Source organism: Trachymyrmex septentrionalis, unplaced genomic scaffold, assembly GCF_001594115.1.
Source record: "Trachymyrmex septentrionalis isolate Tsep2-gDNA-1 unplaced genomic scaffold, Tsep1.0 scaffold22, whole genome shotgun sequence".
Taxonomy (NCBI): domain Eukaryota; kingdom Metazoa; phylum Arthropoda; class Insecta; order Hymenoptera; family Formicidae; genus Trachymyrmex; species Trachymyrmex septentrionalis.
Genome location: NW_017305375.1, coordinates 5,676,836 through 5,702,689, shown reverse-complemented (window position 1 = coordinate 5,702,689; position 25,854 = coordinate 5,676,836). Strand labels below are relative to the sequence as shown.

At 35.8% G+C, this 25,854-nt stretch overlaps 1 protein-coding gene across 5 annotated transcripts in view; it reads left to right on the top strand.

Moving 5' to 3' along the window:
• Positions 1–25,854, top strand: part of LOC108748331 — a 75,368-nt gene that overhangs the window by 714 nt on the left and 48,800 nt on the right. For 4 of the 5 annotated variants that reach the window (XM_018486407.1, XM_018486405.1, XM_018486408.1 and 1 more), the window contains exon 1: positions 13,907–14,076. The exons of the other annotated variant lie outside the window; for it this stretch is intronic. In XM_018486407.1, the coding sequence (XP_018341909.1) occupies positions 14,049–14,076 (28 nt within the window). In that variant the 5' untranslated portion in view covers positions 13,907–14,048. Of the gene's footprint in view, positions 1–13,906; positions 14,077–25,854 lie in introns of those variants that run through there. 5 annotated transcript variants of the gene reach the window in all.

The window sequence follows — 25,854 nt, the reverse complement described above, 5'->3', positions numbered from 1 at the left end:
CTGTCGACAACAACGAGCCCTCGCCCTTCCAGCGGCCGCTCGCATGCCGGATCTCTCTTTCTCTTCCCCTCGCGATCTTTCTTTTCCATCTCGCGATCAACACGAATTCGCGAGACTCTCCTTCGAATATCTTTCCAAGTGTCACTCAGCGGGGGCGAGACACGGTGGCGTCCGACGAGTACTATTGACCCAACCGGCAAACAATATATCCAAGGACGAAGGTCTCGAATTTTTTCGGAGTAAGGTATTCGCGTAGGGTCTTCTCGAGGGAAAATTTGTCACGCCCATACACCTTCCGACCTTCATTTAACTTTGCTGTCGAGCGTGAATTCGATTTATCTCCCATAAAAATTATATTACCCTTTAAATGTCGAATACTTGGACAAATATAGTCCAGAAACGAAAAAACAGCGTTGCCTTAACAGACCAGCGCTTGTAATGTATATGCGCTTGTAATGTATATCCATGAGAGTTAAAGGGTTAAGTGTGTTTATATGAAGGGAGAATCGAGAGCGCAGCTGATACTTTGCTAACCAGATCAAAAGAGATTCGGATACTCTTTAACCTTGAAGAAAGTTTTGTCAGAGTTATTGAAAAATAAGAGCAAGAGTTTTTTTCAGAAAAGAGAAATTTTTCTTTTAATTTCAACTTTAAGTTATGCAATATAACGCACTTTATTTAGTAGTGTTGCGTTCCCTTTAAAACACGTCTATTGTATTGGTATTCGATATCGATTGTTATAACATTTTAAATATTTATAGATGCTCTATAAAATAAAAATATAATGCGTTATTATTATATTAAAACAAGAGCATAAAATGAGAGAAATTATATATATCAGTTAACTTTTATACACGATGATTTTCCGATCCTTCATTACATGATGGGTCGTTCTGGGTTAATTTCCTTCACTTTTACGAATATACGAAAATTATTACGTAATTCTTACATGTACTTTAACATCTTTAGAAAATATTTGTAAGATTGTGTTTAAAAAAAAAGGCAAGGATATAGAATCATAATTTATTCCTAAAATTTCAAAGAAAAGAATACGCAGAAGATAAATGACCAAATTGACGATATTAAGTATTAATCTCGAGTTTCAATAAGATTATTTACTTTGATAAAATGGAGAATAGTACATTCGCGTATAATATTGGCGTGTTTGCTTTCGCCGTCAATGGTTGTTAAATTTTCCAGAATGATGAAATAAAATGGCAAAGCCTCGCTAATTGCGAGTAAAATTTCTGAGAGATCTGCCTGAACGACGAAACAATTATATGATTAGTATGACAGAATCTAGCGGAACGAAGTATGGACTCGTATACAATACATACGCTGTCGAAGCGGATTCCGCTGATTAATATGGCACTGTTTGTAAATATAGTGGCGCAAATGAAAAACTAGCTACATACATGTAGTGTGCGCGGGATATTACGAGTAGAAACTCTCTCAAGAAGTGCTCTTTCTCCTACCGTCGACGGTTGTTTATGGCGCTATAACAGCGAGAGTACTTGTATACCAAAATATATTCGAGGAGAAACACAGTTTGGAAATTCTGTTAGACGATTCTACCTGGCTGAAAGATAAAACTGTCATTTGAGCTACGTTTATTTGTACGTATAAAGTGTTACAAGATTAACTTTTCTCGTATCGAAGAGGTCTGAAAATAATTCTTCGATGAAATTTTCGTAAATTCTAGAACTATCGATATTGACTGGTACACTATTAATATTATTAATATGTTAATTTTATGTATAAGAAATAGATCTTAATCTTTTAATTAATGTACACGGAGTTTTTACACATTTAATAACAAAATATTTATAATCTAGACCTTTATACAATATATAAATACAATAATTAAATTATTAATTTAAAAGAAAAGAAAAAAACAAGAATTTTCTCTCTCTCTCTCTCTCTCTCTCTCTCTCTCTCTTTCTTTCTCTATTATAAATAATATTATTAAATTCAATCTTTAAATAATATGTAGGCCAATTGTGTGTCTCCTCATAACAGTTAAATAAAATACATAACGAAAAAAAAAATTAATGCTTGAAAATTGAAATTACGTATCACGTTCTCTATTATAATACACCGGAGAATCTAAATCTGATATATAAAAAAAGAGCAAACAGAATTTTTAAAAGATCTAATTTCCACGATAAGGTCTTATCTCAGGTTGTCCTAGCTTTTAATACATTAGATTGTGGACTTCCTGTGATCACTAAAGACATAGCTTAGCATTTTATAACTTTGCTTACTTTTACGTAAAATTTACGTATCGATAGCGTTTTAGGGTTTAAGAAAAAATTCCTGCAAAATCTAGATCGATTAAATAATCTTGCGCAAAACGCAAACGTTCAATTTTAAAACGCAATTAGCGAGTGTCTTAAAGAAACGCTTTTAAAAGTTTCTAATGCAAAAGATATATCTGCCACTATCTCAGTTTTGAACTACATAGTACACAGAATATTGTAAATACACTCTATATGCGTTGCAATTAAGATATCAATCGCAGGCTGGAAATAACGGACATGAATAGGGAACCAGGATACAAATAATGAAATGCCTCGATACACACATCGCCGGAAGTACTTACTGATCGATTTTCGTAACGAAAATCATTAGCAATCACTAATTTTTCCTCGGTATCGGTGAATGTCTTTTACATTTAATCCATGCCTTTCACACCATTTTCCTTGCATGCCTTGCATATATTCGCGCATTACTCCGGTTCGACCAGTCGAGCTGCGTAGCATCATCGTCCTCCGTTCCAGTCATATAGATCCGTTAATTATCTTGTTCCACTGAATAAAATGTCTCCACGAGAGTCACGGTATAACTTGCCTTTCTTGAAAAATTAGATATCTCTTGCCAACACATCTCGAATCATTTAAATCCCGGAATCCATCGGGCGGAACATTGATTATCGAGGTTGTCGTACGTAAATTGCAGCTAAAGCACGTAGAATACAGTTTTCTCGATTCAGAATCCGCTCTATATTTTTAGACTTACTCTGTGTTTTTTCATGTATGTCTTAATTAAGTTAAAATTTTTTAGTATACATCGCACTTCCGAGGAGTTGCACTGAAGAAAAGATGCACTCTCTAAATTCTTTAAAGTGAGATTCACTTGAAAGAATTTAGACAGCACCTTCCATGAGTGTTCCTTTTTAAACCTAGTATACGAGTATGTACACTCTTTTTTTACCTTTGATATACCATATTTGTAACTTCCGTAAAAATGAATACGTTTCAATTAATTTTCTTTTTAATCGATGGAGACTTGATTAAGAAACAAATCCATGATGTGTAAAAGTCGATAGAATTAAAGAGCTTCGAGGTATATAGGTTGAAAGAAAAAGAAAAGTTCAAAAACACGAAAAAAATCTCGATTTAGCAAATTGCACTGAGGTTTTTGGAACCCCAGAATATATAGCTACTCTTGTAAATTTGCTTGAAAATTTTTTGAAAAAAAAAAAACATTGTGCGATATGAATTACCATCTACCTGCGTCTTCTCTCTTTTTTATTAATGGACTCTCAACATTTTTGTATTGACCGATATTGGCCACAACAGGTACATAATTATAAATATTATATGTATATTATTAATTCGCTTGTATCAAGTATTAATATTTTCACGGTTACGTTTCTAGAATGTTTTTCTGACTGCTTTGAATTCTGATATAACTGACTCGCAAGACACTACACGATATGAAGAATGTAATACCACAGATATTTTAATATATTACCGCAACATTGAAAATGACTCGAGCGAAAATGAGTCGAAACGCTTGTTTTGCCGCATTGTAATTTATGATTGAATTTTAATGAAAGTTTGTTACTAAATACATTACTGGCTCTTTGCATACCTTCTTTCGCATATATTGTTATATAGCTAGGGTTAAGAATCTGGTGGCAAAGAAATTCGTTCGGAATTAATGTCGTTTCATTTCCTTCGACGGTCGATCGATCGGAAACTGTCGCGCGAAGGCGCGTGTACGAAGCGCGACCTCGTCGAAAGCGAGTCACCTTTATCGCCGTCCCAGTTACTCACGTACGGCTTCTCCCGCGTCGCGATGCGATCGGGGATCGCCCCCGAAGTCTCTTCTCGGCGGACGTGATTTACATACGGTCGTCCGGCAGCCGCAAATAACGACCTGCTCCGTCGTCTTGCTCCCGAGACTGTCGCCTTTTCTCCATCGAGATTCGGCACGAATAAGCCCGGATCTTTGCCCGTCGATCGCCTCCAGACGTCCAAAAAGGCAGAGTCGGCGCGTGAACAATTTCACGTGTACAGAAAATTGATTCACCGTTCTCACTTTCTTTTTCATTTTATTTAACGGACACACACGGTTCGCGTGTACGAACCGGCCACGCATCTACTTTGCATCTTGTTAATAAAATGCTGCATTAATTCTTACAGCTGCACTACTTCCTAATGAGTTATACAATATCTTTAGTGGCTGAAAAATGATTTCGATAATTTTAAATGATTTTCAAAATCTAAAATAACTTTTTTTAAAGAGTTCCTCTAAAAATTATTCCCGGAGGGAGGAAAAAAAGATTTGATTAAATGTATTTGGAGAATATAAAAGAAGAGAGTATATACATATGTATAGGTACGGCAAAATCTCAGAGAATCCTCTTACATGTCAAGGATTGAGTCCATGAAATCTCTATAGACACTCGCTGTAATGTAGTAGTATTACATGTATACGGGTTATTTTATATGTATTTTATATATTTATTATACACATATTATATATATATATATACATATATACATTGTGTGCCGACCTTGCCGGCGACCCTTTACCTCGCGGTGAAATTCGCTTACGGTTACTGCGCGTGCTGAAAACGTGCGCTCCGTTCTCGGCGAAGCCAACAGCGATCGGTGGTCGTCCGGTCCTCCGATCCTGTCCTATCGTATATATGCACGCGCGGGTTCGCCTTGTGCGCTTCTCTCTTTTGTGAGTCCCCATATCTTGCTTACCTACCTACGAGAAGCACGAGGATCCGTGCCGGCATGCCGTCGCCGAACGTGACCGATCGGAAACAGTGCGGTCCACGTATGTACGGAATCCTTGACGTGCTACGTCACTATTTCCAAGCCAGCCAGCTGGAATCCTGCGAACTGCATTCCGCTGCAAGCCGGCACTCGCCGCTTTTCTGAATACGATTAAAATCCTTTCCGGGTTCTGATCGACGCGTCGACGTCACGTCTCCGGAAGAGATCACGTTTTGATCGCGTTTTAAATTTTCAAACGAACGTAAACACGGTAGAGTCAGATATATTCGCTGACTTCTCGTTCGTTCACGGCGAAAGGGAGACTTCACTTCTAAGCGGAATCACGGAAAAAGATTTGTTAAAGCAACTTTAAACTCCATTGACTCCAGCAAATCTATAGCCTGTTTATATATATATATATATATATATGTATATAAACAGTTAGTTTTCTCGATGTAATTAACGATTAGGTAATCGTATTTTTGTAATAGCGCAGCAATTAATACACAGCAAAAATAACTTTCTAAATCAATCCAATATATAGATTAAAATTAATAACGAAACATGCTACTTAGGATGGCGCACTACTTGTTTGCTGAAGAAAACTTGTTACATTAGCAATTTTCACTGTAACAAAGAATTAGCTGAATTAACACATTGCTAATTGCTTGTAGACATAATTTCTTTGTCGTTTTTGAGTCGTTCAATCTTCTTAGTTATAGATGTTAACCTCGCCCAGCAAGCTTCGCGAAATCACACAATCTATTTTTTTCTGTTATCATAAGATTCGTAATTTTCTCGTAAGACTTACTTGTAGAAACTTACAATTAAAGTTGTAATTCTACACGAACCTTAAGACGTACGATCTATGATTTCTCGTTAATCTTACGGCTAGCAAGAAACTAGTTGTAAAAATATTGTATAATCATTCCAATCATAGGTTCTTACGAGAAGACAAGTTACGAACCTTATGATTTTGCTTAGAATTGACCTATTATTCTTTTATCGTAATATTTTAATGCACGTCGATCCCTTAAAGAGATCGATCGATGGGATTGTAAATTTGCCCTCTATTTTTCACCATTCTTCACAGTCACGAATTTAGCTTTATTCACGCAGACGGTTGATGATTCTCTAGGGTAAGCCCGAATAATACGACTGTTTGCAAACAGCCATGTTACCTGTGAGAAATTAGCAGGACGACTCTCGCTGACTTCCAATCACATTCGACGGGTACAAAAGCGTCTCGCGTCGAGATTAATTAACGGACGGACGTCGTGCTGAAGACAAATTGACAAACTCCCTAGTAATTAGCAGATAGACGAATAATCTCGCGGCTCGCTTTCGTATTCTAGGGACGAGCGTGTTCGCGCGCGGATGCACTTTCATTTTCTTCTCGGTGAGTCGCCGAGGAGGAGCCGTCAGGGAAGACGTCAAAGAGCTCGGCATTGGCGTTCGACGCGGTGCAACGAAGGACGGGGAGGTAGGGTGGGCAAGAATTCCCGAACACAGAGATCCTTTTGTCCCAGGGATCTGACGCAGGAAGGCCGTCGACCCAGAGGAGCGTCGAATTTCCAACCCGATGCCGCGGCAACGAGGAAACGCACATCGTTCATATCCGGTCCGTGCGATCGCGGATAATTAACGCGGTTGAAATCTGCATTAATTTCACAATTATAGATGCACTTAAGCGCGAACGTTGCGCCATCGGCGCCCGTTCCGTTCCCACAATCGGCAACCGAAATACGGAGCGTATACACCAAGAGCCAGCACACGAGCGATGTCACGCAACGTGTTCCTTCGACCGCAGATTCTTCGGCTAATTTGGCGCGGTCGATTTTCCCCGAAAAGAAAAAAATCAAGAAATTCAAGATACCCTCATATAATAACAAGATGCAAAGAATAAGAGGCGAATAGAAATCCAATACGCAGCGAAAATGACGCACGCGACTGACACGTTCGTAATTCGCAGAATTATATGTCGAAAACATGTTATACATTTTGAACGAAACGACTTTTGTTTGTTCAGCCTTGTTTATATTTGTTATATTGTCTCTCGTATGCACGCATTTTTAGTTTTTCAAATCATTATTTTTATGAAAAAAATGCTTTCATTGTGCTCTACTCATGCTATACGTTAAAAATGTTTCCTTATCGTAGACAATACTCATTGCATTCTATTGCATACAATGGCCTTCGAATAGACATAAGAGACGCGAGAGATATTGCACTGTGATGCTAATTAAACTGCACACTATTGCTTTGTTGATGAAGTTCGGTAAAGTATTATAACACATTCAATAGACGTAATAAGATCTTACGATGTGTAATTTTGCAAAAGTTTAATAAACCTTTGAGACTGTTTAATTTTAATCAATTAATTTGTCAAATTAAATAGTCTTAAAAGTTCATTATATTCTTATTGTAATATAAAAAAGTAAGTACGCAAAAGATCGCGAACAAAAGTTTCATTCAAGTAGCATAAAATGTTTTCAATCTAATTTTCTGCGAATATGAATGTGTCAATCGCGTGTCATTTCGCTATATCATCCACTTCTTGTTATTATACGAAGATATTTTGTATTCTCCGACCTTTCTTTCCAGGGATAATCGACCATGCCTAAATCAATAATTAGCTGAAGAATTGCACAAAGAGTGATGTAAATATCAAGTACAGATTGTTTTATTTTCGGCATAGAACTCGAATCTATTGAGATGACAGTTCCAACATTTTCATTAAGAGTCGACCGAGAAGAGAAGGGAAGTTTCGTGGCAATGCTCTCTTTGTTTTACTATACAATGCTGATCTGGCATGAATCGATGCATTCGAGTACACGGGATATGGCCTGTCTCGTGCGATGTCTCGCTACATAAAAGAAACGCGGCATTTCGCGAGTAACGAACTCGTCATGAATCATCGGCGCGAAAATAAACTACGAGAAGCCCGCGTGACCCCAGTTGATAGAAGGGCTTAATGAGAATAAACGATGTATTGCGATGCATCTCGCACATTGCAATCAGAAGAATGTGATTCGCGAAAAGAATCATCTCTCTCTCTCTCTCTCTCTCTCTCTCTCTCTCTCTCTCTTTCACTTGGGTTGCCACTCGGCACCATATAGCTTCTTAACTCGTTCTATTACGAGTCTCTATTGAGAAAAAAAAGAGAAAGAAAAAAGATAAAGAGAGAGAATATTTATTATGAGCGAAAGAAACGCATGGTTTCTCTCGATAAGTCGCAGCACGTTTCCGTCATTCTGGTGACACATATCTCGCACGGATGTTGCGATATCTCACCGCAGGATTATCTTTCCGCGTGCGGAAAGTTGCGCCTCACTTCGAGAGTCACTGAAGAGTTCAAATAAATCTGCTCATTGCAACGATATATTTCCAAGAAAATTATATAGTCGTAAAATATTTATAATTTTATATTTAGTACTTTACACAGATCTGTGCATTTTTATATGTACATATTTGCAACTAATTATTCACTTATATTGTGTCTAAATTTTCGACTCAAGTGAGAACAATTTAACATCTTTGTCCGTACTTTCAATGTAAAAAGAAATTATAATGTTCATGATTCTTATACATATTCAAAATATCACGAGTTTCGCTGATCGCTTTTCCTGCACATAGAAAAATGGAGCACGCGATTGTCTTTTGCAATATGTTGTAAGTAAAGAAAAAAAGAAAAAAAATGATACGATATAAGCAGCCGCGAGCACAATAACGCGCATTGTGATCATCCGAGGATGCGTGTCTATCATCGTACGTAATTGATAAGGTACACATTAAACGATATACCTTATCGAACACTACTCAACTAAATCTAGTATTCCATAAAAAAATGATGATGCAAGCAAGAAATTCGATATGTCTTTTAAACAGAATATTTGACGCTAAAATGCATACCTTATCTTCTTTTGTAAATTTAAAAGTTCATCTGCACTGAAGCCAATCTGTGCCGATCAACAATACTGGCTTCTTCTTTATCTTTTAAAATAGAAATCTTTAAAAGAAGATGAAGCTAATATCAGCACAATCAGCTTCAATGGAAACGAGCTTTAATATCATACAATATAGTATTTATTTATTTTTATTTTTATTTAATTTCTTTTTTATACATTATTTAAAAATTCTTGCAGTATAAACAGTATTTTTATTAGATTTGGAATATAACAATAAACAAAAATCAGCAATGACTTTGCAAACCAGGTTTGATGAATTTATATTGTTCGCGTTGTTCACTGTTAAATATAGTGTAAATATAACTAAATATAACCTAATTTAAGTCACTGCTTCTACTAAATATATCGTTATTTTATACTAAAAATAGTTAAATTTGATACTATGTCATGTCAGTTTGATACTATATATAGTACAAATTGGCACTGTATAGTATCAAATATACAGGGAGTCTCCTCTAACTTGACTAAAATATTTCCGTTATTTTTAATGATACGAGAAAATATCAAAGGAGAAAATTGTTCGATTCGAAGAAACACGTATTATGATGACCAAAAAATGTTTCTCAAGATCATATTTTTTGAGATTTCAAGATCATCTTTATTTTTTAAAATGAAATTGTATGATTTTTTTTTACACAGTATGATTCCTCTAATTATTTTGAATATAAAGATATTATGATAGTGATATATATATATATAAAGTAATATTCTGGCATATATTGACATAAAATGTTAAATGACTCGTAAACTATTAATTTTTTTAGAATTGTACCGTAACATCTTTATGAACAGAATGTGAGATAAATCAATTGATGGAAAGAAAACACATAGTTGTTTTAAAAAAATATGTATGCAAAATGGATAATTTTTTTAATGAGCAACTCTTTTTCTTTCCATCAATTGATTCATTTCATTATTCTATTTATAAAAGTATTAAGATACAATTATCACAAAGTTAATAAACTATTGGTTTTTTTATATTACTACCTTAATACTTTTATATACAGAATAATTAGAAGAATCATATTTTGCAAAGAAAAATTATACAATTCCATTTAAAAAAGTAGAGGTGACCTTGAAATCTCAAAAAATATGACATTAAAAAAAATTTTTGGTTATCATAATATATGCCCCTTCGAATCGAACAACTTTCTCTTTTGGTATTTTTTCGTAACAACATTAAAAACAACGGAGATATTTTAGATGATCAAGTTAGAGGAAACACCCTATATAATTATTGTTTGAGAATAAAATGATGATATAATTGAGTAGGAGCAGTGGCGATTTACATTAGGTTAAATTTGACATTACAGGTCATTTAACAGTGTTGTTACAGGCTGCAATAAATTCTTACTGTTTTTTTTTTCCTTCAGCCGCACGACTTTTTTTCCATACAATTTACCGCGGAAGCATTAGTATACCGCCTGCTATTTATGAGCCGCGTTTAGTTTAGAATACGTCTGACGAAACAGCTTTAAGTGCGGTGCAACTCATCGTAATTACCAGTGAAGCACGTCTGCCGAGTTTTCAGCGGTCGAATTGTATCAGGCAAACGAGCCACGTGAAAGTTTACGTTGAAAATACTGGTTTTTCTGACAGATCGATAATTTTATGATATCGCATTGACTTTATTGTCTATTGTATTTATGTTAATTGTATTTATCTTAACTATATATAGCCTATTGTATCATATTTTATGCCTATTACTCTGTTAACTGTAGTCTCTTTTATAGCTTTGCAATAAATAATTACTAGATTAAATTAAATTAAATTAAATTAAATTTATAATATTATATTGTTTTTCAAAGCAACAAGAAATTTTATGATTTCGAAATTGTTGTCAAAGCACATGTATGTTTCTTACGACAACGTAGGGACAAATAGATTTCGCTGTTCCGTTCTATTTTCGGCCTGACAACGCGATGGAAAGAATGTAGTGGTATAATAAACATCTCGGGACGTTACATCGCTTCTCGCTAACAAATACTCGCGTACGCTTATAAATTTTACTGGAATGAGCGAGATAAAAATATTCTCCTGGTTAAGAGATGATGCCAACTTATGTCCGTCACGCTCAGACACATTTTGCCAAATTCCTTGCGAAATTTATCTAACAGCGCAAGGAGTAACAATGATTTCTCAACGGTAACAGGGAAATGCGGCACATGCACAAATAGGTGCCGAAGGCAGAGAAAGTGAGTGGGTGACACACTGTGATTCCTTCCGCGATTTTACTGCTCTCGTGATCTATCATACTATTATTATTGGCATAGAGAAAAATGTACAGAGAAAAGTCGGGAGAAAAAGTCAGTTCATCTTTTATTAAATAAAATTCTAATAAAAATAATAATTACACGGAAAGAACGGGTTGCTGAAATATCTAAAAATTTAACTACATACAGATCTGAAAATAATTTCGTTTGGACCTTCAAAATATTTATGTAGAGCGCTTAAATTGATTGCTACAATGTTAAAACTTTTTGTAGTATTGTCATTAACGTTTAAGTGTTCTATATAATTATTTTAATATTTCAACAAAATTATTTTCAGATCTATATTTAATTAAATTTTTAAATACTTCAGCAAAACCATTGTTTTTGAGTCTTAAAAGCAACGCGTGCAGTAAAATAAATAACGATTACATGCACGAATTTGTATAAACTACGACGACTATTTTGGAATTTCAGAAATTTATCTGCGACTTTTATTATAACTAGACGTCAGATTTTATTAATTTATTATTAAAAAAGAACAGTTAGTAATTAAAATTTGTATTGTTATAATTTATACATCAAATACATCTGATATTTAATTATAGATATGTTAACTAAATAGATAATAAATATTTAGAGAACGAGAAAAATGTTAAAAGAAACTGATAGTTCATCTGAAATTTAATTCGAAAATTTAATAAATTTTATTTGTTTGCATTATATATCTTATAAAATTTGAAGAGTCTAAGAATACACTTCATTCTTCCTTATCTTGTATTAATACATTTCTTGACTTACACTGTGGTTTCATAGATCGTTGGCAGGAGCGTTGCGATCAACGAAATACGGTCTTCTGTAAGTTGCGGTCAGAGCTAAAATTAGCAAATAGTTTACGATGTGGAACAATTTTTCTACGCTGTACGTGTCACCACTTTCTTCGAAATGCATGCCATTTAATTAATTTACACTCGCCATCGTTTCCACTGTCGTTTTTTAACAATTTATTTCACTAATTTATCTCATTTTCCTTCTTAATCGCTTTAATCTATTTTAATTTCTTTCCCGACATTTGTACAAACGTACAAAAGATAATACATGTATTCTTTGATTCACAGTTTTGTTATAAATAACAATTATCGCTCTGGCTAATTTACTAATTAAATTGAAAAGACTATTAATTCGAGATAGTGATAGGCGGGAAAGGTTTCAGTAATGAATTTTCATTAGACTGTTCACACAGGAAGAAATCCGTCATCAGGAATGATTTCCAAGCCGGCTTCTCATCCTGGCACGCTACATCTAACTTGTGACTCACGCGATTACGTTGTTATTAGAACGTTCATACGGGCGGTTATCATACTCGCGTCCTGCATGACGTTTAAACATCACAGAAAATCGTAGATCGTTGATTGTAACAAGCGTAGAGTGTAATGAGAAATTTACGCCTATCTTACGTTCATGCCTATCAATTAACAGATAGCTCGATTTTATCAAGGGTTAACAACGCCGCGAGAATTCGCAGTGATGAGGTAAATACGGAGAACGCGCTAGAATTCCTCTGGAAATTTCTGCGTGCTCGAGCTGGCGAAGCAGTGTGATCTTTTTATAAAAACCATCGTAGCACATGTTGGCGCCATAAGCTTAGCCAGCCACGTGATCTGTATCCTTTCGCAATCTGAATAATGTAAGAGATAAATCGAATTTTACGTTTATTTGTTGTTCTAAAAATAGCGGGAAAGGCAGGATTAGAATTTGATTATTTAGAAAAGAAATTATTTTCATTGTTGTTACTTGCCAGCTTTAGAATTTGATTATTTACAAGAGAATTATCTTTATTGTCGTTACTGTCTAATTAATTAGTTATTTGTCTTTATAGTAAATTTTTTATAAGCATTTTGTTTTATTTTTGTATCCAGAGATTATTTAAAAATAATTTTCAGGTGTATAAAGAATTTCATAATTTATATATTTTATAAGTTATTGAAGATTTTCATTAATAAATTTTATGTCGTAATATTTACAAATTATAAATATATTACGAAATATATACCGGGAATTTTTTTTTCTTTTCAACGATAACAGGGAGCGTGTTTTTCAAATTATTGTATGCACGGCGAGGAACATAAAAAGTGTAATCTTAAGTAAGCAATAGATTGGTAAAAGACAAATATATGCAATGTACCATCATTTATCGATGATTATCTTATCCGAGCGACGTTATATTATTACATATACTACTGCCAAGCGCAGTAAATATTAAAGCATTATGCTTCAATGATAATTTCAAACTCGATTATACATATTACTTAACGTTTTTAAAGAATTATTCATAATATACTTTAAGTAAATTACTATGTTGTAATTTTTATTTTATTATATAATTAATAATTGCCATTTTCTTACAAAATCTCTAAAAAAAAAATCTCATTTTTTACTGCAAAGACTCTATTATTTTTTAATTTTAACAATAAAATTCTTTTAGAAACATTTATGTACTCGATTAAATGTGTACTACTCTGAAACTATCACTCTACGACGTTATGCGAGACCGCGTCTCACAACAAAATTATCTCGTACGGTCTCGGATTACGTAAAGATATATCCGAAATTTTCCGGGAACACCCGGTATATTTTTGTTGGCTGCAACGCGTACAGGGAGGGGATATCTACATGGAGAGCGTACAGGGTGAATCAGCAGGCATGCATTTCGGCCGACGGAGTGGTCCTCGTCAAACGGAAGTGTTTCGCGTTGACTCAACCGTGGAAGCTATGGTAGTGTGACGGTCTAACGTGCTCGTATCGCTTTAATTCTGTTGGAACAGGTGCTTACGAAAAACAATCGCATTACGGATATGTTCGGGAAGAGTGGCGTGACACGTGGTAAATATTACAACCTTCTTCCTTTTATAACAAAGGTGTTTATTTAAAGAAATTAATTACCAGATATTTTCAAGTCAAGAGATTATTGAAAAGAGCTTCGGTATTTCTTTGACGATATTCTTCAATAAGTTACAATAAAATTGCCAACGGCAATCCGGATATGTGCGAACATAAGTGTCTTGTCTCTGCAATTCCATCGCGCAATCAGCAGCCGGAATTCTAGGGAGTAGAATGTTCTATTTCCGACATCGAGCGTCCCGAAACAGGAGCAGGTCCAATTTCTGTCATGGCTTGACATAACTGTCTCTTGGTCCATTTTACACGAGTGTCGTACGAAGTAACGGAATTTAGCGTGTGTAGACCAAAAAGTTCAAGCACACCTATATCTAACACGTTATGTGTTACTTGTATGTGGTGTTTCAAAGTATCCAAAGTGATAGTCTTGATTAAAAGGTGTGGGTATAGTTATCCGGAATTAATAAAATATATTTCTTGTTTTTAAATAAGCGATCATTATGAGAAGAAATAAATTTACCGATAAAGAAATTCATTTATAAAAAGCCAGACTATTACATCTCGACAGAACTATTAGATTATTTTTAAATTCCATCCTGCAGTTACAAATACTTTTTAAATATAAATGTGTGTAAAGGGTTTAAAATTAGATCTCTTTTATAGTCATCATGCAAATCCAAGTATAATTTGATTATGGAGTAATTTTATCTTATTCTCAATTATTTGCCTAGAACCAACAATTTGATCGCGCTCAAAGCGAGATTTCTTCGGAGAGGACTTGCCGTTTTGGTCGCGTTACAGCCGTCGAAGAAATACCGCGAGGATTTCTCGAACCGTAGCTTATAGTTATTTTAAACGTTGTTGCCGCGAGCGATCGCACGGCGGATTTGAGCTCGCATTGCGAAAAAAAAAGGCAGCCGGCCGTTTTGCATGCCCGCGTAGATCGAAAGCGACTGTTCGCGCGGAAAGATTCACCGCCCAGATTAAATCGTGGAAGATACAGTTCCTCGTCACGACGCCCGCTCGAATGGAAAGGCACCTCGTATGCCCGGGATTAGCTATTAGTTGCAAAGGACTCTCAATGCATAATACATGATAGAAGGCAGAGGGGAGTTTCCTGATGTCATTTTATGTAACGGCAAAAGGAAAGATGAAAACGAATGTCGGGAACGTGTCGTTCTCGCGGGAGTTGGTGCTCGTTGGTGCAATTCAAACGGGCGATGCGAGATCAACGATTAAAGGGTGTATCTTAGCATATTTTACAATAATAATTTTAAATGAATAATTAATATGACAACATGTCATTCTAGCTTTACTTTTTTTTTTGTTGAAAATTTAAGAAGGTTAGTTTTAAAATTGAGAAAAATTTAATTTTGAGAATTTACTTTTTTTTTCTTAAAAACGTTTTATATATTCTTTCAAAATAAATTTGACTCTTAGCGTATATGCAACTCTTCACGCGATATCCTATACAGACGCGAATAAATCCGACTGCCAGAGAAACCTAACCGGACCGCGCAGAGTGACTCACAACCGTCACGCTTTTGGCAGAATCTGGCTGTGACCAGATGGCCAGGTATCACTGCACGAAGCACCAATAAATGAGAAAAATGAAAAGAAGAAAATCCGCGCGACGTTTATGATGATCCGTCCGATTGGTCTCCGCAATTATATCCCCATTCAAGCGCGCACTCTTCGAGCTTCTGTCTCGGAATCGCCTTACGCGATTTACGATCCTTCCGCTGTTTTGTGCATCCTCGCAGACGGACACCTTCTTTCGATTGAGGACTTGACACATTTGAAACCGGTAATACTGACTAATCGTCGTGAACCGCGAGACAGCGATGCGTCTGCCCTGATTCATTCAACAGTGACGCGACGTAATGAATTTAGCGTGGAATCAGCACACACGCAGCCATAAATGAGCGGCCGCTCATTAAACTGTTTTTGCCATTGATACAGGAAGTTCGGATTAAACGGAGTTTAGTATTTAAATAATAAAATTAATTATATACACGTAAAATGTAACGTGATTTATAGAGCAGAAATATCATATCGTATCTACCTTTTCGATCGCAATAATCCTTGAAGGAGAAAAAGATTTCTCCTTCAGATGAAAATATTCCAAACGGAATTGGTTAGGTTACAGACACGATCGAGCGGATTTATATCCGCGTAGAAGTTTCTACGCACAATTTGATCCCGTCATACTTCTGGAGAGCGTTTCCGCGAATATACCATCAGACAATTTCACACCTCCGTCTGTGTACTTTTAAGAGAATCGCCGAAAACTCTCTGGCTCTCGTTCAATCTACGTAAGCGACCGCGCAGCACTTATTCAGAAACCCCGGATATACATACAGAGAGTCCCGTAAGGCTGCGTGCACACGCTCTAAAGCTGCCGCGCGTAAATTTAGGCACAGAATCATAAACCTAGTACGCAAAACACGCTCGCTGCCTTTGCGTTTCTCGCACGTTTCGAGCAAACAAGAACACGGATTTCGATCTGACCGAAAAAAAACCACAAATCAATTCGAGATAGTACTTAAAAATATTTATAATTATAAATGACTACAAACAGAGGATAATTAAATGTCTTTACAAATTAAATCAAGCATAAGAGCCAACGCTAATTAGACATGTGTGTATATAAATTTTAATAAATATAATTACTGAGGATAATCTTCTCTAAAACGCGGGTCGATTTTTTAATGTTGATAAAATAAAATTTATATATACAAATAAATATAAATTTATATCCCATAAAATTTACATAGTGTTGATTCTTATAGCATTTCATTGCACTTGATTTATATCTTTAGAGCTTAATCTTATTCTTATTTTTACAAGTGAATACGTTTAAATACAATGTGTCCGTTCAGTTTTTCTGTGAATATGCATTTCACGCACGTTATCTAAATTATTATTCTGAGATTAATCTGTCATTAAAATTCAAGCGTTAACGTTACGATCCTAGAATACGAAAGTTCCGAGAATCTATGAATAATAACAGAAACTGACAGGTTTAATAAAGCTAACGTCAAAGAAAGCTCATGAAAAATGGCAAGAAGATTCGCTATAGTTTTTAGGCTTTTTATATATTTTACTGGTTCCTGGGATCCACGGATTGGTCTGCTTAGATACGCTCGTTCATCGTCTTATTTTCATCTGTAATGCGTCACGATTCTAATGGCCGATGAGTCGAAATACAGAAGCCGGACTCGTTGAAAAGCCGATGTAACGGTCTATCGATTAAAGAAGTATGTCGCAGACGGTGGGGCTGTAATTAAAAGCGACGTGAAGAGTCGACGCACCCCTTTCCCTCCGTCGTTGTCAACGCATTCCGCGCGAATCTCCGCATCATCGTCTTCCGTATCGTTGCCTCCGATGGTCGTCTTCGATGCTGTTAAATCAGTCTTTCTCAATTGTTGTATTATTTCTTCGAACTAGTTATCTATTCGATTCCGGTCAGCGTCACTTCTATCTCGGCGATCGTATGATTTTAATGCAGACTGATTACGTTGAATCAGCAGAAACTTAATTAAAATTAATTAATCAAACGGATCGTAAAACGTGATTAATTTTTATTATCGTAAAAATTCCACGTGTCCTTTATATTTTCGATATCTTTTTCTTTATCATCAATAACAAAGTGAATCACGTGGGTCGATAACCAAGCGTTATCTGACGCTTTCGTATATAACGTTAGGTCATAAAACGTTCTCTCGGTCAATTTTAGATCTAATCGATCATCTTAAGGTGTGCCTACGTCGATCATAAACGCCATAAAGCAAGAATTCGTGGCATCGTGAACTTACGTAAGCGCATTACACAATTATGGTTTTTTTTATCCTTGTGTGTGGGGTTTTTTTTTTACAAATAAAAAAGCTTAAAAATCTTTATTTTCTAAGGATTTTCTAAGAGCTTGACTAAATTCTGACTTCTTCTAAGATTCAAATTTCAAAGAAATAATCTAATTATCGTGAAACTCGATTTTAGGAAATTTTTAGTATCGTAAAAGGATAGTGTAATATAATCTTCAACAAGGGTTTAGAATCACTTATAATCTGAAAATTAATTTAGAAATCAATACTAACTGTTTGTGTAACAAACGCTGATAGACTTCAAGTAAAGCAAAACTTATTGTAAGTACTTGAAGTTTCTACTTCGCAATAAGAAATTTCTTAAAACTAAGTTTTTTGGTAATTATATTATTTTTTAAAAACTCTGTCTGCCTCATTATTATATTATATTATACTTTTATATTATATAATACAATATATTTTTGACTTTAAATACGAATAAAATATTATCAAAAAATTAATCTGTAGACCAAGTTTTATATGAAAATCGAGCATGCAATTTATATATAAAATTATAAAGAGTGTAATCCCAAATGAGATCGCCAGTTTACAACGAAAGGTTAATAATTGATACTTAAATAAATGTGATTATATAATAAATGAGATTTCTTCCTTTAGAAATCTCGCTTAAGCGATAGCATATTTTCCGATCCTACGATTTGTACAAGCTTTGAAAACGATTTTTCACATCGTTGTTCTGCCATAACTTTACTGCTGCTTATTTCGCGACGATAGTAATCGCCGATTTTCTCGGTAAATGTTGCTTTTCCTTAATTTATGAGCAGTCCAGGCCATTAGGCGGTTTGTCGATGTCAGCCTTTTGCTAGAAACTCCATCACTTGACTTGGCGGCTGTGATTTTGTTGCCCCACGATTATTAATATCTTAATGAGTTTTACGAGGATGGATGGAAAGACACGATGCTTTGTCGGTGGAATCCATCTTTTTATTCTCATTCGTTACCGAGAACGAAGCGAATGAAATTAAATATTCGAACGAATTTATTCGCTGCCGTTACGCTCATGGAAATTGCATACCGAACGAAACGGAAAGGCATGATATCACCTTTACATGTTTGAACGCTATTAATCGAGTGCCGATATTAACGTTCTCCATCACCCATGAAATGGGTGGCCGATGCGTTTCCATGCAATATTTGCTCGTGTATAAAGCTGTTAATGCATCCAGTGCAGCTATATCATTGCTCTCCTCGCATTACTGTTCTGCCCATTTCATATAAATCGCTTATAAGTTATAAGAGCGTTTAATTTTATTTCATTCATGTTTATGTTTACAAAATATATATTATACCGAATCATATTATTGCATCAACGGAAACAACCTTGTGCCATAATATATAAAGACCGCGGAATCTCCAAGTGTAACACCCAAGAAAATAATTTATTTCAACGCGTATACGCGCATGCCAAATTAATTATACATATATTCTTTATTAGTAATTACTTTTACAGTTAGTAATTATTTTTAATAAGATTAATCGTTGCTGCCATGGGTATTAATTATATGGCGCGGTGAATTTTTCTCGCAACTTTTCTCCGCTTCGCCGCAAAATTATACCATCTCGCTGATGCAATCTAATCGTACCTTTTGCAGTACGCAAAGAAATCGCTTACTCGTTACGTACGCACACGAACGTATGTTACCGAACACAGCCGTGATCCACATGATCTGATCTAAGTAAGAATTCTCGGTCGTAGTAGACTTCGCACCGGTCGTAGCGAATTGCCAATGAACGACGATGAATACTTCAAATTATTGAACGAGTCAGCGTGAGTTTTATCTCGGTCTGGACCGATCGATAACCCTTGCAACGAGATGCGAATTCGCGCGCTGTCAACGCCAGCGTGTTCCACTTCCTGACCGTTCGTTTTGTCCGCAAGCGCGTGATCCGCGTGGCGGTAAAGTCACGCACGCGTGTAAAATCTCTCCGAGTTTTTACTCCCCTCGTTACTCGCCTTTGTGGCCGCCCTATGACGCATTCGAAAGATTCGTCGACGCCTTGCGTGAGTAGTGGGTGTTCGTTTGCTGACGCAGTACACGGAGAACCGCGTACGTACGTGATCGCGACATTGATAACGCATTGACGGTGCGTGCGCAATCATCAGCTGGCATGATCACATAATAAGCGGACTCATTAAAAAAAAAAAAAAAAAAAAATCTCATCGAGCTCTCGTGAAATTTCAACTGGGCGTTGTAGGCGGAGTAAGTAGGTCGATTTCAATGTAATGGGATTGACTTCGTTACTGATAAACCGTGAAATATGTTTGCGATACGCATATGCATGAAAATCACTTCTTGCCACATTTTATTTTATACAAACGAATAAAAGAATCCACATAAGAACGATCTGCGCTAAATAGAACCGTGTTCGTAAATTAGGATAACGGGAGCGATAATAAGCGCGATACGAAGTGAGGCCGGTGAAAGCGGCAGCAGCAGTAGCGATAGCTGCGTCTCTTTTACAATAATAATTGTTTTAAGAAGGGCTTGCCTCGTTTTCATCTCGCCGCGTTAATACGAGGGTCCGTCTGCTGTAATCGACGTATCAATTGCCGTTGATTTACGAAGATATGCGTGTGCACGCATCGTCGGTCCGGCATCGTCGGGTGGCACGCTACTTTTTCATGCCTTTTGTGAACACGAGAGAAGCGGTTGAAGGATCTTCGTCCTTCCGTATGAACGCAACCGATCGTTCGCGAGTATGGTTGATTGACTCGCGTCGGGTAATTAACCGCGTTCACGGCCGTGTAATATGCACCGGCAGAGAATTTATATCCATTTCGTGAGACAAAGAGCTGACGGGAGAAACCGCGTTTGACGCTTCGTGATTGTGCAATTGGCGGAGTCTTTAATTAAACCTATGTATAGCGTCGTCGTGCCAACGATCGTACGACTAATTTAAGACGGCACGTCTGTGCCAGCGACCGCGTTTAAAAAAAGAGACCAACTCGGAAGTGCAACGATCGAATTTATTTTTCTCCACGGTTGAAAGTTATCGGTGCATCCAGAGACCCTTTAATAAAAGTCTGGATACGAATCACAGTTTTGTATGCAGGTTCGCAGTTTTAACAAAAATCTGTAAGAGAGAAGGACGTACATTTACATTTCATTCTTTTTCTCATTGTGTTTTATCTTTTTCTTGTCTCTCTCTCTCTTTCTCTCTCTCTCTCTCTCTCAAAAAATGTTAAAATATGGCGGACCAATAAAAAATAACTTTCTCATGTTCAAATTCTTATTAGAGAATTTTTAAGTGTGTCCGATGAGAGGTAGCATGAAACGTTAAACTAATATATACAGGGTGTTCTGCAATTTTTAACCAAACGCTTTTGTATAGATAGAGCAGACTAAACTAAGTCGAAAAGTCCTCTACCATTTTGTAATTTTCGCCATTTTAATGGTTAGCGAGATATTAATTATTAAAAATTGCCGAATATTGATCTTCAATAATTTGTTACTCAAATACTATTAACTTTATAGAGGAATAGCAAGAGACAAAAAAATGCTTTTTTTTTTTTTCATAAAGATCTGAGAATTTTTTCAGAATTTTTTAATACCGTATTTTTTTCATATTGATAAAAATAGTTGCCAATAAAAAAATATAGTACTAAAAATTTGATAAAAATTCTAAAATAAGAAGAAAATAAACAACTTTTGTCTCTTGTTGTTTTTCTGTAAAGTTGATAGTATTTGAGTAAAAAATTAATAAACGCCAATATTAAATAATTTTGAGTAATTAATATCTCATTAAGCATTGCACAAATTGTAAAATGGTACAAAACTTTTCGACTCAATTTAGTCTGCTCTTTCTACACAAAAGTTCTTAGCCAAAAATTACAAGACACCGTGTATATATAGTCTCTATTTATATATAAAACTTATAGAGTGAGTCTCTTACTCTTAAAGATTGATTTGAGTCATTCTTTTTCATTGGCTCAATTTTCTCTCTTTAGAGAGAGATTTCACTTCAAATAATTTAAAGAGGTAATATATAGAATGATTAAAATAGTAATTAACTTTTAAAGATGAGAGTTTATTTTTACAATCTTAAAGCTTTTTTTTTTGAGAAAGATTTGTTCTTCATTATTTTATATTTCTTGCCTCAAAATATGATATTGTTTCAGTGCCACTATATGCAGCTTTTTGTCCCGTAAAAATTAATAATAAAAGCGGATAAAGTTCTGTTTAAACATACTATACGTATAAATTCTGTCTTACTATAACGTACTATATAAAAAATTGAAATTGGAATTACTTGCAATGGTATTTGACTATCCGGCACCAACTACTGTGACTACACTGTATCAATATTAATATAATTTTTCACTCAGCAACTATAACATATATGATAAATGTAATATAATATAACACATATACGAATTTTTCGGAACAGTTACATTATTGTGTAAAAAATTATGATATAATGTTACTATAATATTTTTTATTTGGTATTGCTTGGAATGATGATATCTTTGGTTAATCAGATTTGGAATACTACTTTGTAGTTTTACAATTTACATGTATTACATGTATTACATGTTTACAAGTTTACATGTATCAAAATATTATTTTATATTTCGCGTAATAAATTTTTTCGCGTTATTCAATTTGCGTATAATTAATTCATGCATCGAGCGATCTTTTGCCCGCGTTGAGGAAATTGTCCAAAGATATCATCATTGGCGCGACGGTATGCGTACTATGCGTATTACGTCCTAGGCTTCCATCGTTATTATGCGAATGTAGGCCTGTAGGAGCGTGAAATAACGCAAAACCTGTTACGCGAATAATGTCGTGCACAATAACCCCGGAGAAAACGCAGGTTCATCCGTAAGTCTACCGCGATAATCGCAAAACGGAACTTCACCGACAATGCAATTTGCCATGCATCTACCACGGTACTGGGAATGCAATAAAAAATGCCATTTGGGAATATATAGATACTAGTTTAGAGATTGAAATCAGTGTAATCTCGGCGATCAGCGATTTCGATGTTACAAACTCACTACGAGAACAAATTCAGAGTTTCACGGAGTGAGTTTGGAGTGTTTTTTATTTCTCTTTTAGCATTAACCAGTTTCTTCAACTTTGAATGCATAATCGCTAAACGTAACTATCATTTAAAAGATCTTTATTTAGATGATCGGAAAGTATTTTAACGTTGGAATGATAACGTTATGTAAATTAGCGACAGACTCTAGATTATTCAGCAAATCTACAAACACATAGCAGTAATATACATCGCATCAAATAATATTACAAGAAGTAAACTGTTATTACGAGATTTATTATAAAAATCGCTTATCACAATGCGGCCTGCCTGACGAAATAATTTATTGAGTTCAAACACAGAGCTTAATGTTGTACTGAAATATGACTTTAGCTTCTAGTGCTAACATCTGCGCCGCAAATGCGAGTAATTCTCACGTATCGCGGCATAAGCGCGCGATAATGTTGCGAACGGAGTAGTATCGGTTGCAGAGCGTGGCGTAAGAACTAGGATTTACGGTTTGCGATTGTTCCTCGTATATAATCGGGTTTCCGTCCGTTAAGTTCGATTCTTAAAGCGAGCGCACAATACACCGATATTGCATGCATTCCACGTATAGATGGTCAGAAACGTGATAAACAGGTTTCTCTACAGCAGTGATGTCCGGGTGTATCCGGGAAAAGAAGACGGCTCGCGAACGTAAGATATTCGCCAACTTGTGGCAGGTAAAATTAAAAGCATGTTTGCGTTTAGACGGCAGTGTGTAATGAAATAACTCGTCGGGTAAAATTCTAGGCAGCGAATTATTCCCGCGAGTCAGATCGAACCTTCCCGCGGCCTCGTCGTGCTTGTACTAAAAGCTATCGCGTGAATCACCGCAACCAGTTAAGTTAGGCACTCAGTTAGGCGAAATCAACTTGCTGGCTATCTGTTATTAGATTTTTACGATGAGCATGATATGAGAAATCGTTTACAGTTAATTCAAAATTGCTTGAAGTCGAGAGCTTTGACGATCGAAGGTAATGTAAATTAGCTTGAATATGAGTTGAAACTGTTAAACATTCCAAGTCGACCGCCTTGTCGTTTATTGCAACTGTGTTGCACAAATCAGTGAAACGTGCGAGGAAATTCCTTGCGACGTGGGAATTAATTGAATTCGCACTTAGCTGTCAATTAAGCTGTGATCGAAAGTGCGATCTTGAGACAAAGTGGACATTATGTTGAAAATGTACTCGAGATGTAAATCGATATCTTGGCAGATATCGAACATTCATTCCAACACGCCGATTTCAAGCGTTCGACGTGTGCTCGATCGTTGAGAATACGAGTTTTTCACGCCGTTAAAGCTTCATCAATACTGAATCGAAGTGCTATGTTAACCATCTGGTGGGTATTAAGTATCTCGGCATCCGGTTCATTTGCTCATCGAGAAATCGAGGACAGGCGTCTATTTATACGGGCGGCTATTTGGCTCGAACGAACTTAAATCTACTCGGTTCTTAAGTTCGGTGAGTCGCACAGATCGGGAGGCCACTTGAAGATCTCTTCTAGTTTGCGTGTCGCGCTTCAAAAGATCTTTTCATCTTCCATCACATATTTAATCACGTAGCATCAATTATATAATTAAAAGTGCTTTTTCTAATAGAAATTCATGATATGCTATAAAAAATTTAACAGATTCCTAGTAGAAATTTTATGTATGTTTTTAACCAGTCACAATTACACTAACTCTAGTAACTGAGAAGAAATTATTTAGAATCCCAATCTAGACATAACGCTTTGCTTACTGCGCATAAAAGATGCGCAAAATCTCTGGATTTATTTACTGAACATACACAGAACAATAAATAGTTCTGCGCAGTATTTTAATTAATAATAATTTATTATATATAAATACTAGATAACAACTAAGCAGTTCTACTTATGACAAATTATTATGGTATATTATTAAATCAAATTTGTTTTTATGATAAGACTCTCGGCACAGAAGATTCAATTTCGAATTTCTTTCTGGTTACGTTAATCTTGATAGTATATAAACAGCTTTACAATTTCTACGTTGTGGAACGTCGCTTCGCAAAGTTTCAAGAGTACGTTTATATCGTTGCATATTTCTGTCCTTCGCTTGCAACTTTGTGCAATTCTCCATTATGTTATGCATCGTCGGTCTATACCATTTTGCTATGCAAACACGTTTCGGCATTTAAAATATAAATCTCCCAACGCATAATCAAGTTGGCTTTCTCTATCCCTTTTTTCTTATATATATATTTTTTTATTAATACAACGATTGATCGCGATTAAAGACGGAAAGGCAGCTCGCCCTCTAAGAAGGCAGCGGTAAACGGAGTACAAGGTATTCCCTGGAATATCCGGAGGAAAAATGCGACTACCACCGACTACGAAATCAACTTTCTTTCGCGGACTCCGCTTCTCTCGTCCACGCGAAGCGCCGCGCCGCACAGCACGCTTCATTAATTCGCTCGTGGCATAACGATCGCGCGTCGCGCGTCGCTGGGTCCGGGTCTTCGTCTGTTTTGCAACCTGCAACCACCCGCATTCTTCCGCGTCGTCCAGCATTTTTTATGAAGTTTTCCTGTCACGTACGAATGTCCGAACGAATTAGCTAGATTACGAATGGAATACGAGCTATTTTCGATTTGTTATTCGCATACAATCGGATTTCTAGATATGGGATATCAGCCGAAGCCTTTGATGTCTTCCTCATCTATATGAAAGCTTCTATTAATTTTTAACTTTTTTTTTTCTTATAAAAAAATTGACATACATCCCTTGGTAGAATATGTAGAAAATTAATTATTTTTCAGCTACTAAACAGAATTAATATATTCAATGACTGTTGAAAGATGCGTGAAATTTCTATCAGGGGTAG